Source organism: Ambystoma mexicanum, chromosome 2p (assembly GCF_040938575.1).
Source record: "Ambystoma mexicanum isolate Mex_15411 chromosome 2p, UKY_AmexF1_1, whole genome shotgun sequence".
NCBI lineage: Eukaryota > Metazoa > Chordata > Amphibia > Caudata > Ambystomatidae > Ambystoma > Ambystoma mexicanum.
Genome location: NC_090923.1, coordinates 1,176,450,658 through 1,176,470,145, shown reverse-complemented (window position 1 = coordinate 1,176,470,145; position 19,488 = coordinate 1,176,450,658). Strand labels below are relative to the sequence as shown.

General features: G+C 46.5%; 1 protein-coding gene across 4 annotated transcripts in view; it reads left to right on the top strand.

Moving 5' to 3' along the window:
* PFKFB1 (6-phosphofructo-2-kinase/fructose-2,6-biphosphatase 1) overlaps window positions 1-19,488 on the top strand; it is a 302,863-nt gene that overhangs the window by 143,829 nt on the left and 139,546 nt on the right. The window contains exon 1 of one of the 4 annotated variants that reach the window (XM_069645332.1): window positions 10,167-11,255. The exons of 2 other annotated variants lie outside the window; for them this stretch is intronic. In XM_069645332.1, the coding sequence (XP_069501433.1) occupies window positions 11,165-11,255 (91 nt within the window). In that variant the 5' untranslated portion in view covers window positions 10,167-11,164. Of the gene's footprint in view, window positions 1-10,166; window positions 11,256-19,488 lie in introns of those variants that run through there. One more of the 4 variants, XM_069645330.1, reaches the window with a different exon arrangement.

Sequence of the window (19,488 nt, the reverse complement as noted above, 5' to 3'; positions counted from 1 at the left end):
GGCAAAAGAAAAGAAATCACCCTAAGTATGTCTAAATTGTTTGCTTTGATTTTTTGTGTGCATTTACTTCTTTGCGGGATTTTGTTGCACTGAAAGAAATGTGAAAATCGAGCTGGCCAATTCTGAGATATTCATGTTTTAATGTTTATCAGTATATAAAGCATGCTCAGAATGAATGTCCATCTTGTTTACACTATACATGTATGTGTCGGATCTCTTAAACGTACATTCCATACATTTACACTACTAAAAATATGAAAACTCACAAAGTCTAAACTGACTAATGTCAATTTTCTAATGTACATGAGACCTAAAGGAGACTTAATTGTGTACATATATGAAATGTAGCACTCTTATACACCTCCTGTACATAAAAGAAACTCCCATCAAAGTCCAACCCCATTGTGATGTTTTCATACATATAGGAGGAGCATAGAACATATGCATTTCTCATGACTCTACACCAAACTCTACACCAAACACTCATATGCCATACACTCACATACCAGACACTTTACACACCGTGCACTCATATGCCTTACACTAAACACTCTTAAACCACACACAAATTTGCGATCACATTCAACACATACTCTTATGCCACATGTGCTTATCTCACACACTCAACGTCATGCGCATGTGCACCACAAGCTCTTATGTTACACTCTTGTGGGCCATGCTTTTTATGTCACACATTTTCTCCAAACTCCTACACTGCACACTATTCTGCCATACACTCTTACAACACATGGTTTACACCACACCTTCTTCTGCTACATACTCACAAAACACAGTATTTTATAGTTGCACCATACGCATATACCCGGCACTTGTATGCCATTAACTCATATGACAAACATCATACACAACAGTAATATGCCATATGCTCATACGCCATCCACGCACATGCCATACACACACAACATACACTCACAGCCCACACATTTATCAGCTATACATTCATTCTCAACTCATCATCTACTATGCTGCAAGGCTTCACAGGCTGCACACAGCCTGACAGATGAAGGGTCAGGCCTTCCATTAGTGGAAATTATCTTGTTCAAGGGTGATCCCCAAGGGAGACCTTTTCTTTTGGCGCATTCTAAAGGGTGATACTATTGTGATGTACATGTGCACCCAACCAGGACCTCCACCATTGTTACTTATGGAGCCACCTACAGCCATTCCCCCAAATGAATAGAGCCACTGTGAATGAATAATGTAATCGCCTTGACAAAGACCCATTAGGGTTGAAACACGTGTTGGCTACAGAATTAAAACCTCTTTGTATTGAATGACCAAGTCTGCTTGTTTAGAAATTGGACAATCAAGTCTTAACTTGTTAATTAGCCAGCACATGTAAATAGGGTTCTTATTCTTTAAATTATTCATTCATTCACCATCTGCCTATACACTGTATATCATCTACCAAACACTCATATTCCAGACGCATAGATGCCAAACACGAATGCACCACTCATACATGTATATACCAAGCAGTGATAAGTCATACAGTTATACGCCATACACTTATGTGCCATGATTATATATGTGATACACCCATAAACGATACAGTCATACAACATACATGTAGGGCATGTGCTCATACACTCATGTGTCAAACTCTTATACAGCACACACTCTGACAATATACACCTGTGAAAAAGCTGCGGGTATTCTCCCGTTAAAACCTCGATAATTCCTTATTCAGTTGGCCATGACATGTCCATTGCGGTTGGATCCAGTTCCTGGAGGCGGACCAGTGGGGGAGGATCAGCTGGGTGGGGGAACCCAGGGTTTTGCTCTGGAGAATGCCTCAGGTGAGATGTGGTATGCTACAGACGAAGAAGACGAGGAGGGTGAGGTCCCAGATACCTTTGTGGGCTGTACTACATCTGGCCCCCTTTCTCCTCTAAAATCTCCTGTATCAGAATCTATCAAACCCCCCAAACCCCATCAGGCAAATCCTCCAGGAGCACAAACCCTATTAAATTGGAAAATCACATCTCCCAGAAACCCTGCTTTCCCACTTCCTACCCGAAGACTCTCAACCATTCTTCTCCACATCCTTTCGATTATTCTTTTACAAACACTCCATCTGACCGTTCATTTCACAATCCCAGTTATTCCTGTGTACCTCACAAACCCCAACAATCCCGTTAGTCTGAATATCAATTTTTAAACTTCCGGTTAAATGTAACCAACCCTTCCGAGATCCCCACAAGCCCTAATACGAAGGTCTTTATTCCATGTAAGACCTCTTTCCCTTCTGCCCCGGTAAGACATCTGGAAATTCTACCACTCCCCTTTTCTGACACAAACATTCTTTTACACATCAACAGACAGCCGACTAATCCCAGAACTGTTTACTTGACACATCTCAACCCCAGTGTCAGGCAATTAACCTGAATCACACACACTTGATGGCCCTTCTCTTTCCCCACAGGGATAGAAGTTGGACCCAAAGAGCACAGTACGAGCAAGGCGAGTACAGCAGACAGCACGAGACGGCTACCACGTGCAGTTCAAAAGAAGGAGACAAGCGGAAGGAAACAAGAGGGTGTCGAGGAGAGAAGTGACCTTGTCCTTTTCGTCCCAAAACCGCTGAACCTTCGTGGAAGAGAGCCTAAAACCGCGAACAATAGCACAAGTGTCCTGCAGCAGATGTCAACGGTACACAAGGCAAGCTTACACTGATTATCAGGAGCGAGGGACGCTCCCGCGCCCGCGGTATCGGCCTTGACTCCAGAGAAGCAAAGGCCAAGCGGTTTGACACTGCCGGTAGTCGAGGGGAGAACCAATAAGAAACGGGCTGTGACAAGGGCATAGGAGACACATAAAATCTGGGGGGGGGGACAGGGGACATTTTGGGGACTTTGCTTTATTTATTGTGTTTTAGTCAAAGAACTCGAATTTTCACAAAATTAGAATTAAAATAACAGTACGTATTAAATTACAAATATCACTGTATAAAACAAGAGAAAAGAAGAAAAGAAAACAGAAGAAAATTAAAGGATGCAGCAGCAAAGAACATGTCTTTGTATGTTGCATTTCTGGATTTTTCATCTGACTAGGAGCTCATGGTAAGAGAGAGGAAATAACAATTACTTCCAGTGGGCCACAGCTAGGACGCCAGCTCGTTAAGAGGCAGATGATCACCTGTAAGTGGACTCCTGCCAATTAAAGGAGTTTAAGCCTTTTCTACCAACTGCAAGTTGCTACATTTTTGTGTCGGGCAAGGAGACGTTTGTGTGTCTCTTGGAATGGAAGGATGGGGATTTCAAAGAAAGAGGAAATCTTGTTTGTATCTCTGAGTAAGACCTGTAATGGGAGTAGAGGGACCAGGTGTGTGATGTTGCTGCTTTGACTGTCCTCCGGGGGATCGATTGGGGGTGTACAGCAAACAAGGAGGATGAGCGATCGCAAGCCCACCCCCTTATAAGCACTCCCCAGGTCCGCGGCCGGATGCCTAGTAGGTGGGGTGTATGTGGACCCAAGGGGGTGGCCAGAGGGGCCGCCCCCTATGTGGGCGGCCCCTCTAGCACCCTGCGAGGGCCGGGCCTGCCTCTCACGATGATTTTGGTCCCTCTTATTCCTTCTAATGCTGGCTTCAGAGCCTAGCCTTTCTTTGCCTTTGTCATTCTGAATGCAGAGCTGGACTCTGTTCCTTTCTCGTTTAAGATTTGCTGCAAAGCCTGATCTATTTGATTCTCTCATATGTTACTAGGACAGCAGAGCATGGGTCCTCTGCCCTGTTACATTATTCAAAGAGCCCCTCTGGCCTTTCTTTTTCGCTCCCTTGTCTCACTGCTTGCTTGCTTAATACATACCTCCTTGCTTGAACACTCAACATATTCTCCCTAACACAGCAATGGCAGCTGCAGTCTGTCTTTCTATTTGTTCTGTGTCTTGAATTGGCCTCTTATTTCCGCTTTTCTGTCTGCAGGGGAAAGGCATTTGCCAGTCACTGCCATGATGGTTCTACCTGGCCATAAGAGGGCAACAGCTAGACAATATTGGAAGAACATGGGCATATTATGCCAGCGGCTGGCAACTGCCTTCCTAATGCCTACACAAGAGACACAACTCTTGCCTTTGTTTCTAACAGTAATTCAGTGGATGAAGAAATGCGAGAACACACATATTGCTCATAAATGAAGGGGATGATGTTGCACTTGGTTAAGACATTTTGATCACGCCAGGAGCTAATTTCCAGCTGTAATTAAGCGATTATCTTTTAGACTTCTGGCTTTAAATAACGTTAGTATCATCTGGAAAGCACAGAGGTTGCTCAAAAGGGTTCCTGGAGCACGAGGGGTACCCTACTCGTAGGCATGGATGATTGGAGGGCATTCTTGTCCTGGTTTGGAGCGTGGTTCCTACAGCCATGTTGGTGCGACCTATTACTTTTGGTTGTACGTACCCTTTGAGGGTGGGCAGACATTGCCTCCTGCTTTAGCCCACTAACAGCTCTGCTTTGCAACTTTATCACACATACCTGTTAGGTGGCATGTAACTCAATGCTACTAATGTTATCAGCCTCAGAAGTCTGGAATCCTTTGCCACATCAACTAGGGTACAGGCTTGCCATCTGAGCGAAATTGGCCATTTGAAATACCTCTGTCGACTGCTTAACGCGAGATGGCAATTAAGGGCATTTGCCAACGCACTCAAGAAGCACAGGACACCCTCTTACCAGCGACATGCCATGCTCACTCATTCTAATCACGAATTGCCATTTATCCGGGGTCATGTTGAATGTATTTATTTATTTATTTATTACATGTGTAGCATCACTCAAAAACCCCCAAACATCAAGGCGCAAAGTAAACTGCATGGAGTGGCCACTTCCACTGGCACACGTTTTTACTTTTCCGCCACAAAATGGAAGATTTTAGCATAAAAGGCAGGTGAAATCACATTGCTTTTCAACTTTGGAAGAGTGTAAATACCTCGCGCAATTAGCAATCGCTGGCGGAATTGACAATGACTTCCTCTGGACTCCACCCGCTTTTACCAGGTTTCATTTCCAAGCAGATCCCAGAGGAGTCCCCTTCCTTATTTCCAGCATGAGAATCCATGCTGGCAGTAAGGCCGCATTTGTCTGGTGGAGCGGGAAATACAGGGGGTCCTGGTGTGTCCACTCGGCTCCCGAACTCCACCCTGAAAATGCACGAAAATCTGGCCAATTAGAAAAAGCGACAGTAATAGTGTCTTCCACCACTTTTTCTGAACCAATTGACCTGGACAATGCTGTGTTGCATCGGAAGCTGAATGCATTCACTCTGCCTATTATCCCACCGGAAGATTAAGCCAGGTGCTGAACACAGGTGTTACATATTCCTTTGCACAATCTGCATTTGGAGCATTAACTAACTGAGCTAAATTACAAATGATATCTCCTCTGGGGCTTTACCGTCTTAATCCCTTAGCTGCCATGGGTATTTCCCCCCAGTGCCAAGGCCTTTTTTGGTGATTTAAGTATGTTGCCATTCAATCCCTTGTAACTTCTTTGTTACATGAGATATCTCGGCCAAAGTTGGCCCCTTTTTTCCCCACATGTAGGGGGCCGTAACGCCACCCAGGAATCCTAGTTTGCTGTAGGGGGTGAGAGAAAATAACCACAAAGGAGAACATTTGTTTTTTTTCTTCAGAAAATGCCAATAAAATGTTGTATAATGAAGCCTGTGGTGTTTTCCTTGTAAGGATTTTTGTATGTGATATAATGGACTGAACAAACCTTGGGAGGGAGTTGGAGAGGGAAGAAATTAGGAGGGGGTGAGGTGAGGGTTAATGTTATTTATGTAATTTGATCTTCTGTGATGGATTCATCAAAGGTTGAGTGAAGATACAAGCGAGCAAAAGTGAAGTCATTTTCAAAGGGGAAGTTGATGGCATTCAAAGGCAGTATGAAGTCAATGCTGCCTTCACGCAGCCTGGTCCTGGAATGTAAATTTGCATGTCTACAGTATTGCTTTGGTTTCAACATCACAGCAGGCAAATATAAGCGCATGTACATTGTCGCGTGCTGCGCGGATAAGAATCTTTAACACTATCTGAAAAGTTCCACATGTTCTCCAAACTTGCTTATCTTCTGCTGAGGGCTTTCTAAACCCGTCCTCTTACTCTTAATTTAGGAGTGTGAAACCATGCTCTCACTGGAACTGTTAGTGAGAAAGTGTGGTATCAGCCCAATCTCGGCTCCCCATCTCTCTGACTGAGAAATGTCCCTTCGAGGAAAGGACCTGCAAGATCTGCATCATTCATCCTTTCTTCCCGCTGAATGGCACAAATGACCTGAGAAAATGTTTAGAGATCGCATTAGGAGTATGTCGGTGCAGTGTTAACATGCCGGTAATTCTGTTTACCGGAACATTACTTCACTGGCATACTCCCAGTTGGCCGTTGGGGGGGCCTTATTTACCTCCAGCCAAGATCTGAAGATAAGTCAGGCACCCCACTGGCAAAAAACAGCTGGCATTACCGCACAGGTATTACCGGCAATCCCCCCACAAGGAGTCCTACGGGACTCCATGCAATGGGGATTAACTTACCGTTACTGGTACTTGGAATCTGCCTGTAGTTCTGGCAGACCATGTGCCGGTAACAGTAATTCCGTTTGGTGGTATCCCGCTGGATATACCGGCGGGTCACCAACAAACATATAATGAGCCCCAATGTGTTTCCCCTTCACAGAGGCGTAGGAGACACATGAAATCTGTGAACAAATGGTTTGCTGTGCTGGATTCGCCATTTTCCAGGCTTTCAAGAAGAGATTGAGTGGAAACCAAAATAACATATTTTGATACATACACTTCTGAAAAGTAGACAATATTCCAAGTTTAGGAAGGGGTGATTTGCGAAGGTCAGGCAACAACTATGCAGGGAAAGATTCCATAGTTTGGTGGGAAATCGGGAAAATAACACAATTTCCGCACATTTCACTCTGGTCACCACCCAAAACACACACCCAACAACACATGACCTACCTTCCCGCATTCCCATAGGTTTCCAGACGAAAACAGTACCTCGCATGTGTGGGTGCACCTACCTGGGTGCAAAGGGAAAAGCCTAAAACACTGGTAACCCCAAGTCTTTTCGCACAGCAGATTTTCAGGAATTTTGCTCATGTGGACCAACTACAGATTTGGGCCTAGGGTGTCGAAGCCACAAAGGAAATCAGGGAACCCCATGCATTTCCGAAAAGAAGACACCCGTGGGAATCCACAGAGGTCTGACTTGTACGAATCACCCCATAATTTATGATCCCTGGTGGCTAGTGTGCCCACCCGCACCCACCCAAAACTATGTTTTAAAATAAATCTTTTTTTTTGTTAGCCCCCCTTCCCTGGGGGTAGATGATCACCCATCTGCCCCCAGGGTATTGCCCCCATGCTTTGGGGGCCAGGGGGGAGGGCAGCTTACATAGTAAGCAGCCCCTCCCCCCACTTCAAAAACAGATCCCTGAATGACAAACCAAACACATATTCTGGGGAGGATAAATTATATTACATCCCCCCCCACTTAAAATTGTGGGGGGGATTTGTCCCCCCTGCCCCCCCATGTCCTATTCCCATGGGCTGTGATGAATGAGAATCGCAAAGTGGCAAGTTATGAACCAAAGCTAATGAACTGTAACAAGTACAAATATTGACGGGGAGACGAGCTGCACAGGGAAACTGGCACCATGTGGGTTCTAACTGAAGAGACTCTGGTCAAGCCCCATATGAGATAAACTACAAGTACCAGAAGGCCGTAGGAAAGGCCCGCGAAATAGGTCAAAGCAGTCACACAGAGGGTCAAGCAAAATCCCTGTGCAATCGAAAGTCTACAAGCACTGTGAAAGAAAATGAACTGAATCCCGATAAAAGTGAAGAGGGGTCAGAGCCTGCCCGAGGGAGATCCAGGGGTGAAGCCATCACCCAAGAATATAAAAAGGCAAGAGGGGTCCGAGCCCGACTGAGCGAGATCCATAGGGGTGAAGCCATGACCCAAGAATATAAAAAGGCAAGAGGGGTCCGAGCCTGACCAAGAGAGATCCATGGGTGAAGCCATCACCCAAGAATACAAAGAGCAGATGGGCCCGAGGGAGATCCAGTGGTGAAGCCATCACCCAAGAATATAAAAAGGCAAGAGGGGTCCGAGCCCGACTGAGCGAGATCCATAGGGGTGAAGCCATGACCCAAGAATATAAAAAGGCAAGAGGGATCCGAGCCCGACTGAGCGAGATCCATAGGGGTGAAGCCATGACCCAAGAATATAAAAAGGCAAGAGGGGCCCGAGCCTGACCGAGAGAGATCCAGGGGTGAAGCCATCACCCAAGAATACAAAGAGAAGATGGGTCCGAGGGAGATCCAGTGGTGAAGCCATCACCCAAGAATATAAAAAGGCAAGAGGGGTCCGAGCCCGACTGAGCGAGATCCATAAGGGTGAAGCCATGACCCAAGAATATAAAAAGGCAAGAGGGGTCCGAGCCCGACTGAGCGAGATCCATAGGGGTGAAGCCATGACCCAAGAATATAAAAAGGCAAGAGGGGCCCGAGCCTGACCGAGAGAGATCCAGGGGTGAAGCCATCACCCAAGAATACAAAGAGAAGATGGGTCCGAGCCAGACCGAGGGAGATCCAGTGGTGAAGCTGTCACCCAAAGTTGTTTGATAAAGGAACTGTGATATATTTTGGAATACGAATTAAGAAGAGTCTGCACCCAGAAGAGGGGGGACCCAGGAGTGAAGTTATCACCCTACGTGAAACTGTGATAAACAATTGAGAAGGGTCAGCGCACAGAAGAGGGAGACCCAGGGGTGATCCCATCACCCAGTAAACTTTGGAAACAAACTTTCATTTGTTAAAGGAACTTTTGTTTTTGTTTGAACACATCAGGCCCACGAAGGCAAGACACTTTCACAGGAAACGAGACTTGGTGAAACCAGAGACTCTACTGTGCTTCAATCTGCCATCTTAACCCACGTCCAAAACGAAGGGAAGGGAGACCCAGGCTACTGTATCCTGACATATTATTTGAGAAAACTTCTTTTCTTGAGAACTTTCCCACACACATTTTTGTATTAGTTGAGAGGTTTGGCAATGGGTTTCTTAGTATAGGCCTTTTTGATTTGACTCAACACCACTAGGACTGCCATCTTCCATTTGATGGTTGACACTTGTTCCCATCTTAGATTTAGGTTTAGATTAGGCGTTTTTTCAACCTGCATACAGCATGTATTGTTCAATAAACACCCTTGAACTTTGATCTCTTGTGTCGGTCTTACTTGTCACCACGAGTTTCTCACACACCATACCCCCACACACAAAAAAATGAAATACATTGGGAAAAGATGCTTTTTTTTTTAAAGAGTTAAAGTTAGTCTACCAAAAAGTAAAGTCCACAGACGGTAGAAATCACAACGTTAAGGTACAAAGACTGCCACTGTATACCACTACAAATTCATCCACGAAACTCGAACTATCAACACAACCAGAGGCACCGACATCGGGTTTAACAGTGCCTCATGGCCTTTACTGGTGGGGCGGAAAGGGGGGGGCAGCACCTGCGCACTCGGTGCCCCAGCTCACAACATACCACTACAAACCCAACTGTAACACTCACTTAAGTTTGGGTTTGCAGTGATATGCCGTGAGTGTTTGAAGCTTAACTGCAGTAAAATTCTGCCCACACCACTTTTCCATCTATCTATCCCAAGAAGTAGCCGAAATTGTGGGTATTGCTATACACGGCCACTTTATATTCCAGTCAGCCACCCTAGCTATCAATCTACCAATCACCGCTTCTTATCTATCAACACTGCGCACACATGCACGCACATTTCTCTACATAAACAGAACTCAGACACGATACGCATTACACATCGCTCATGCCCTACTTGCTCTCTAATTGTAATCCCGAGTTCAGTAACTGCACTATGGGAGGCGAATTCTCAGTATTCAGAGTGACTCGGTTATTTCCCAAAGATCAAGCAGTATATCAAACGTAGAAACCCAAAGATCACACCGTTTCTCACACGTGACAGCGAGACAAGCGACCCCTGCCCGAGCGACCCCTCCCCCCACTGGCCTATGCCCAAGGCCGCTGAAAGGGCCGCTTTTGTCTGGTCTAATCTGCATTGCCTCCGCGGCTCGACTCGTTGCAGCCCTGGGCTGAGGAGGAGGCGTGTTCTAAACTCGAACAAACAGCCCATGTGAGCACTGAGCAGCATGTCGTTTTCACAGGAGCCGGGAGCCTTTATCTCGAAGCCCACATTTCGACACCGCATCCATCGGAGGTCACAGACCTCTAGCCCGGCCCTGCATCGAGCCCGCGTCCCGTGCCACCCACCGGTGCAGCTTCAGTAACTTGACGACCTGGCACCACGCGTCAGCAGCTCTGGCTCGGCACAGCACTGGCAGCCAGCACCGAATGCCAACGCACGCCAAAAAGAACGAGGAGAAGCAGCAGCCGATACCAAGGGGGACTAACTCGTGCCAGGAGGAAGCATCGGGAACTGGCAGCCAACACAAATCAGCGACTGCCAGCAATAGCCAATGAACACTAGCAAGCGCCGGTGCAGTGGGCACGAGCAACACTTATCGAGGGGCAACGAGAAAGAGCTGAGGTCTCTGAACAAGTTCCAACCAGCACTGGATATAGCCAGGAAGCGTCAATAGACGCGAACAAGCACGAACGGGGGCCACCATCGTCCAGAGGCAACTAACACCGATCATGTACCCCAACAACAGCTGACAAGAGGCAACGATCAGCACAACCAAGGACCGCAAAGAAGTACTAAAGGCGAGCCAACAACACCAGCCAATGCCAACAGGCACCAACAAGCATGTGGGGATTTCAGGGAGCACCCCTCTGCGCAACAGAGTGTCAACGAGTGTCAGCAAATACCCACTACTGACTGGCAGCAAACCTAAACAAGGGCGATTGGGGCTAACTGCACCGGGCAACACCATGACAAGCTAGCTATCAGCAGCAAGAGCCAAGGATCAGCAGCGAGTGGTAACAAAAAAACAAGCAGCTCCGTCCAGTGCTAGCGAGCAACAGTCACAGTCACAGCGAAGGCCACGGCGCGCCACCGAGATCCAGCCTGACTCCAGAAGCATCGGTGCAGGCGTGCGTGCACCAACGTCCCGCCCCCACGCCCCCAAAACCTCCAACCATGGCCAACAGAGCCGGGGAGCTCACGCAGACGCCCCTCCAGAAGATCTGGATCCCGCCCACCAGCAACCGGCTGACCCAGCGCCGAGGGTGTAAGTGGCTCGGGGGGCTTCGGAGGGGGCGGAGCGGGAAGAAGGCTAATGTCAGGTCGCTCGCGATGAGTGCTGGCTGTGAAGGGCATCGGCACGGGCAGCCTGCCACATATTGATTGTGAACCGTCCAACTAGCACGGAAAGCCAGGGTGGGCGAGAGCAGGTGACATAGATGCTGGACCCTCCCTGGGTATCTTCCAATTGGACAGGTCCTTAGGGGTGTTCGGTCCCAGTAGAGGGGCTTCTCACGTGTTGGCAGAGCATCTGAGGGACGGCCTAAACGGGCATCCTCGGATGCTGACCCTAGGAGGGCAGCAGGGGCACAGCCAGAACTAATTAACGGGGTGGGTCTCACTTGGAGGTGCCACCCCCTCTGTTCTACCCCCAAGAGTCCTCAGGTGTGGGGGACCAAGTATCAAATGGTATTTTAAATGCGCCAGTAAGAATCAACATGTTATTGGATTTAAAAACGTACACATTTAGTTACTTTGATAATTTGTATATGACATGGACAGCAACTTTAGAAACATATTCTAAAAAAAAGTAGATTGTACACCATAACACTTGTACATATAAGGTCATGCCACAGTAATGCATGCCAAGACTGGCTGCACCAAAATGCCTGTGCAGCCATGTAATAACGGAGGCCATGCCTGCTTTATTAAATAAAATAAATATATAAATAAGGTCATGCCCCAGTAATAAGTGACTAGACTGTACCAACATGCTATTCTAGCCTTTTAACACATATGCTGAAGAAAAAAGCAAGTGCGCACGTAGGCCCCCTACCCTCGGATGTGAAAGTACACATAATGTGATTATATGTTGGCTCGCATCCGTGGGGAGGGGGTGGTGTGAGCATTTTATTTTGCTGAGGCAGAGAGGCGATGGAAGTCTTGAAAGTAGCAGCGTTAAAGTTTTACTGCGTTGGTGTAAGCGTGCATGCCAACCCTACAGAATTAGGCAGTAGGCTACTGCTTTTTAAGCAGTCCTACCGCCTACAGATTTGGGTGACAGATCCTACTGCTTTTTACAGTGGCAGGTAATGTATGTGACTCTTAAAGCAGGCTGCAGGACAAAGCATGCAACACATTAATGATTCTGTCTGTACAGTCGGCTGGTAAGTGATTTCTATGATTGGGCTCAGACCAATCCACTGACCTGACAGCTGCGTGACTCTGCCCTGCACTCTGGCCAGTACAACCCTTGGGTGAACCACCAGTCAAGGCAAGTGGCAGAGCGTAACACCATCACACAGCATCTGCCTATCAGACTGAGGGGGGGTATCAATCTCCATGTCATTCAGTGTTCAACTTCCACTGCAGGAATACATATGCATTGCCCAGGCGGCGGGCAAGGGGGAAGAGCCCGATCAGCTCAATGGTGTTGCGCCACTGGAGGCGGGTAATGCTGGGGCAGAGTCAGCACTGTCAGAGTGCCTGCCACTCTCCCAGACAACCTAAAGCACTTCAAGGCCATGTCAATGGCAGCTAGGCACTATATAATATCACATAACATCATGTTAGGCGTGTGATGAACACGTGGCACATTTTTGACGATGCAGCCTGAGAAGTGGAAGTAACCAACTCTTTGAAAGCCATTGGTCCTCCCACCCTAGAAGTTAAACACTCACATCTCTAATCCTGTGAAAAACATGATCCCCCCGGCCCCTTCCAGCCCTCTAGGTGAAAGGCTGGATCTCTGCAACTCATTGCCCACCCCCACCATAGGATGAAAGCCTTTAACCCTAGAGAAACCATTGCCCCCAATTCTTCCCTAAATGCATCACAGAGTTTGTAAATTATTTACTCAGCCACCCCCCAAGTGTGCTGCAAGGCTGTACTCTTTGTAAACAATTGCCCCTAGCTTATCGCGATTGCGTAAAATGCAGCGAAAACGGTCGTTTAAAAAAAAAAATGTGGGAACGGCAATTTCTGCAAAAGCGGACGTTATTTAAAGAAAAAGACACAAAAGGCCAGGTTTGTTTGTTTGTTTATTTATAGCGCGCACCAGACCCGAGGGTATTTGGGCGGAGAAAGCATAAAGAGGATTGTTCAGCTTAAGTTACAATGCTGTGCATTACATTACAATACTTACAATTATGACTTACAATACAATAATGGACAATATTAAAAATGATCATACAAATGAGCAAGTGGAGGCAGGAGGCATCACTATAGTGTTATATACAGAGATAGTGGTCAGTAGTGAGAGCAAGGCATGGTGAACGAGTTAGATGTCATGTTCCTTCATCCAGTGGATGAGGTTGGATCTGAATCCGAGGTAGGACATGTCTCCCCTTAGAGTGGGAGGGAGAGAGTTCCAATTTTGAGCAGCTTTGACCGGGCAGCTACTGCCACCCATCTTCATACGTTTGAATCTGGGCACCCGCAGTAGGTTGGCAGCGGCTGTTCTGGAGGGGCGATTGGTGGATTGTCTGACGAATCTAGAGGTGAGGTATTGTGGGGCAGCCAGGTGAAGGCATTTATGTGTCAGGGAAGCTGACTTCAGGAAGATTTTGTCTTTGCTGGAAAGCCAATTGTTGGCTCTTCTTAGGTCGGATATGTGGGCTTTCTTAGGAATGTTGAGAGCTGCTCTTAATCCATTATTTTGCAGGATCTGGATTTTATTGGTGAGAAATGTATTACTCCCAACATATAGGGCATTACAATAATCCAGTTTGGATAGTACTAATGCTCTTGATGGCGTGATACAGTTGTTGGGTGTAAGGAATGCCTTGGCTGCTCTACTTAGCTTACACGTGTAGGCAGTCGCAGAGGCCATGGAGTTTACTTGTTTTTTGAAGGTGAGAGTGGAATCTAGAAAGAAGCCAAGGGTTTTGACTTCCTTGGCTACTGTGATGTTGTTATTGTCTATAATGAATTTGGAGTAGGGCTGGCCTAGTTTGTTGAGATTGGCTGTGCTGCCAACGATGAGGAGTTCCGTTTTGACATCATTCGGGCATAGACCGTGGGAGGCCATCCATGCCTGGATGATGAGGTACACTCTTTTTACGAAGGCCAAATCCTTGTTGTAGTCTCCCGTCAGCGGGATGAGGATCTGTGTATCATCCGCATAGTTAGTGTAGGTGATACCCAGGCCATCTAGATCATCAAAAAGGGGCTTCGTGAAAATGTTGTACAGAGTTGGCGAAACGCAGGAGCCCTGGGGCACACCACATGCAATAGGTATGGGGTCCGCAGCTGCTGAGGGTGAGAAGACCTGCAGGGTTCTGTTGTCTAAGAAGGATTGAGTCCAACCTATAGCCTCTTGTGAGAAATGGGTGGCAGAGTCCAGGTGGTGGCAAAGAATCTTATGATCGACCAAGTCAAACGCCGCTGAGAGATCAAGCAGTAATAGTAAAGCTGTGTTGCCATTGTATCTCAAGGTGTCTATTTGTACCTTAATGTGAATCAGTGCCGTTTCTGTTCCGTGCTGGGGTCTAAAACCTGATTGGCATGTTCCAAGAAGGTGGTTGCATTCCAAATATTGTTGGATTTGGAGGTACGCCACCTTATCTAGGATTTTAAGCAGGAACGGTACTGTAGTAACACAAAACATTTTAGGGCGCTAATGCATCTCATCACTTGCGCCAAAAAAGGAGCAGCCCTCTCCACAAATAACTTCTGAATGGGCGTATCATGTATGCTGTGCTCATTCAGGTGCCCTTTTTCAACCTTTTGCGCAAATCAGGGGGGTATTTCTCTGCATTTAAAAGGGCATTCCAAATTCACACACAGGATGCGCTTTTAAATGCGCATTAAAAACAGGCAACCCCATGTGCCTGCTTGGAATAAGTGCAGTGCGCTGAACATTGCATGGCAGTGTCTTTGCTGACCCTATCCCGCAAATTGTTTTGAAAGTGTGACAGCAGAGGTATTGCTGCCCAACTCACATTTCTATTCCTCAAAGAAGGATATCCATTTTTTAAAATCACATTTAAGCTCTAGCACAAATGATGCCCCCCTGCACTTCCCCTCCTTCCCCCTTCCCATGCACTTGCGCGATCTGAATGACACTTGGCCTAGTAGGATCGTTGTCTGTCTTCCCTCTGTTCCCCCTCCCTTGCCTCGTCGCGCCTTGAAACACTTGTGTATAGGCGCGTTATAAATGCCATATCATATCATCTCGATGCGCTCCCACCACCCACATGGGTGCTGGGAGACTGTAGAACATTAGTGTCGGTGAGCGCTCGTGACACCAATGCATTTGAGGCGGCTGGCCAGCGCATCATTGTGCTACAGCTCAGCCCCTGGAAATGCACAGGTCACTTTTGAGAATATTGGGACCCGCTCATTGCCAAAAATGGGGCATCTAAAAAAAACACATCTGTTGTATTTTTGGATGCCCACTTTTTGAGGTTCTGGCCCAAAATCTACATTTTAAAAAAATCTAAAGAATAGTCACAGTATGAGAATGAAAGGAGAGAGAGGGCGAGTGTTGGGCGAGAAAGCAGAGGGGGAGCAGTTGGCTGGAAAGAGGCAGCAAGTTGCAGAGTTGGGGAAAGAATGGACTGCGATAGCATGGGAGAAAGGATGCCAGATGCAGAAGAAATCCGAAATAATGAAGTACAGTAGATTGAAAGTGGAACTGGGGCGCATAAGGTGTGGGTTCAGAGCAGAGGCGTAGCCAGGATTGTCTAGCAAGTGGTGCCTGAAACTAATGTAGTTGAGCCCACTGCAGTGATATTAGCATCTGTAAATGCCCACACGGTGCTGCTGAGCGGGCATTTACAGATTTTGGGTGGGCCTTGCCCACTCAGGCCCTACTCGGTCTATGCCTCAGGTTGGGAGCATGGTTGTGAGTGTGGCAGGGACTGGGGATTGCGAGTTGTGACTTGTCAGTGTGACAGTGCACTTGAGTCTGCACATGACTGCCAATGTGGGGGTTTAGCAGTGTAAGTTGTGATGGGTAATTGGTGAGTGTGAGGGGTGTTGGTAAGTGCGGTGTATCGCCATTACATCTGATTAAGGTCATAAAGTTAACACTATTGAATAAGCATGCACATTAAACCAAAAAAGTAGAGGACAACAAATACTGTTCTGTCAAGCCAGGTACATCTGGACAACCTAGCTCTCTTGTGGACTCACACACTGCCTCCTTCTTGCAAGCTGCCAATCTTACACTCTCCTGTCAATACAAATACTGTAAGCAATAAATACTGTAGGCAAACCATTGCACCAAACTCTTTTGGTGCAAAGCTCTAGCCCTTTGCAAACCATTGTCCTCCAACCCGAGAAGGTGCATGATCTAACACTACTGAACTGTAATTGTAATTGGTTATTTATAACATGCTTAATACCCTGAGGTTTCTAAGCGTGAACCCAGGGATTGAACCTGTGTGGCTCTGCGTCACCTTGCTTCCTAGGCGAGCGCGTTGCCCACTGAGCTATCCTCCGAACCCCTTGGGCATCCATTGTCGAAAGTTTTTAATCCTATACAAACCATGGACCATTAAGCCCTGCCCCTAGAGAAGATAAAGTGTCTGGCCAAACCATTAGCCATTAAGTCCCAGAGGTGAAAGGTTAACCACATTAGCCACTTGGGCCTCGATGTGAAAGGATCAATAACTCAATCCTAACCACTGGACAGCCAACCCTATAGGTCAGTGGTCTTCAAACTTTTTATGCCAAGGCCCCCCTGAGCAAAAAAGAAATAGTTTGGGACCCCCCCCCCCCGCCCCTCTGTGTTGGTGTTATTTTTTTTATAGAAATGGCTGCAGAATGCGTGGTGCCATAATTTTGAAGGGATATTTTGTTGGGGTGACATTCCAAGACAGTAGGACAATCACTTCCAATCCAAACATAGAAACCGTGCACGTAAACAACATTTTCCAGTAGGGCTTTTATTTTCTCAAAATACATTCCTATTAGTATATTCAACAGAAGGCAATTTGATTTTACAGAGTAAGTACTAATGGGAAGGGTGAGCCTGTCTCTCTGCAGAAAGTGAGTTATGTGGCCTTATTTTTGAGGCTGCCACTCTCAGGTTGTCCTCCACTTCCAGCCTTGTGTGGTATTTCGTTTTCAGAGCAGCCAATGCTGGAAAGCCTATTTCGCACAAGTAGGAAGACCCAAAGGATAAGAGAGACTGTATAGCACACTGTACCAATGTAGGATACTCCGGGATTACCTTCAGCCAAAAGTCACCCACTGCAATGTTCCTAAATTCAGATTTCAGAGCAGTGTCCGACTGAACCGCAATCAGCTAAATGGAAGATGCACCACCTCCTCTGCCAGAAAAGGCTGCATCACCCAGTCATTAATGACAGCATTTCCTTCAGTGAAGTATTAATCAAAGCTGAACTTTAATGTTGTTAGGTGACTTGATCAGCATTCAGTGAGTAAAATAACTGTGTAAAAATAAAATGCAGCTTTGCATAAAATTAAAGAGAATTTCGGGATTATCAGGCACAGTGAAGGCCCTTCATATGAAAAAGTTGAAATCCCCTGGCGCCTCTAATTTGAAAAGGATGAAATGCCCTGGCGCCTTCCATGGCCACTGCTGCTGCAGGAGAAATGAGGACCATGGGGTCTTTTTTCAATTCACTTGTACAGAGTCCCCACAGTCCTCATTTCTCCCCCGCTTAGAGTGTACCCAGTCTGCGGCTCACAGCTTGTAATGCAAAGTGCACATTTTAAGCATCAAGACAAAAAAAAGAGAACTGAATACATTGCTGAGCTGAAGGAATTCTGACTGACAACATGGGGGTAATTGCTCCCCCGCTACCACCCCCTCCATTCTGAAAGTAGGGCAGTATGTCACTAATGAGCCATCATTAGTGATTTCCTGCTCTACATTCAGATGGGAGGGGCTGGTCATCCCCCAAAAGAAGGTGTGTGCTGTAATCAGGGAAGTTTCTAGCCAACTTGGTGCCCAGGGCGAAACATCAGAATTTGCCCCTGCCCCCCCACTGACTGGCACACGTCACTCCCAAACTGCACCTCTGTCGTGCGACAAAACCCCTCCTCAATATGAATAAATACTTGCTATATAAATGAAGATGGGTTCATTACATTGTAATTCAAGTACTTTACAGAAGAATTGTAATGTGAAAACACAGCTGTTGCTGCCCAAGTAAATGGTTTTTCTGTCACCTGCTCTTAGTGAAGGCCTTGCCTGAATGCAGTTTCAAACTGTCCGTACTGGCACACTGCGGTGTGAACAGCCTGCCAGGGTCTGAGGGCCCACTGACCTGGCCCTGTGTTGCAGGTGTTCTGTTCGTACTACCGCACTTGTATTTCGCAAGGAGCAATACTAGACTAACAATATGAATTATTTTCTGATAGAAGGTTTTCATTCCAAGATGGACAGTCTGGTACACCCTTATTGTACTCTTTCAAAATACCTCTCTGAGAGTGGGAAAGGGGACAAACAGCAACAATGAGGATTCCTGTATACGTAGCATTAAATCACAGAGCATTTCAGGACTATAACAGTGATCAGAGATCTCTACATTTGATAAACAAGTTATTGATAAAAGGATTGTATGGGTGAATCTATAAATGCATAACTGATACATGGCTTGGTGCTCACATCACGGTTCACAATACTCACCCTAACATTAAAATGTTTGGAACCATGAACCATACTTGCTCATTTGGACAACTTACGTTTTTGGGTGCAAGTATAACATTGCTGCAACATCAGCCATTCAAATGGGGTACAAGGGCTCTTTTACTTCTTGTTTCTGAATCATTTTAGAGGAGGAAGGGTTGCGTCACAGTGTGGGCATGACCAACCCCAGTACAGAAACATCTTCAGGGAATTATATCTACATATAGGGCAGGATGCCGCACAAGAGAGACCCAATAAACAATGCACAGAAAGGCCACACAGAAAGGATTGTACCTCTTTCAAACTTTAGCCTGACCGGTAATAAACTCATGAAGCGTTTTAAACAAAACCAGCTTCTGGTGCCTGGTAAAAGATGCACAGTTCTCAGCTATTACCTCCTCACTATTTCGCATGCTTCAGGGGTTATTTTGGCAAAAAGGAGCAGGCCCATGCTTTATCTAACAGAGCTGGCATTAGCATCTGTTATTAGTGCTGGCTTGCAGCGAGTGAAAATCATGGTGTGGCAGTGTAGAAAGGGCGTTTGGCCTCGTGGATTTACAATTTGAGGCAATTTCTCTGATTGCTTTATGTGTTTAAGTGTGTGCACAGTATGGCATGCTCGTCAGAGCCACATACACAAAACAGTCCAGTGTGCTCTTCTATGGATATTGGGCAC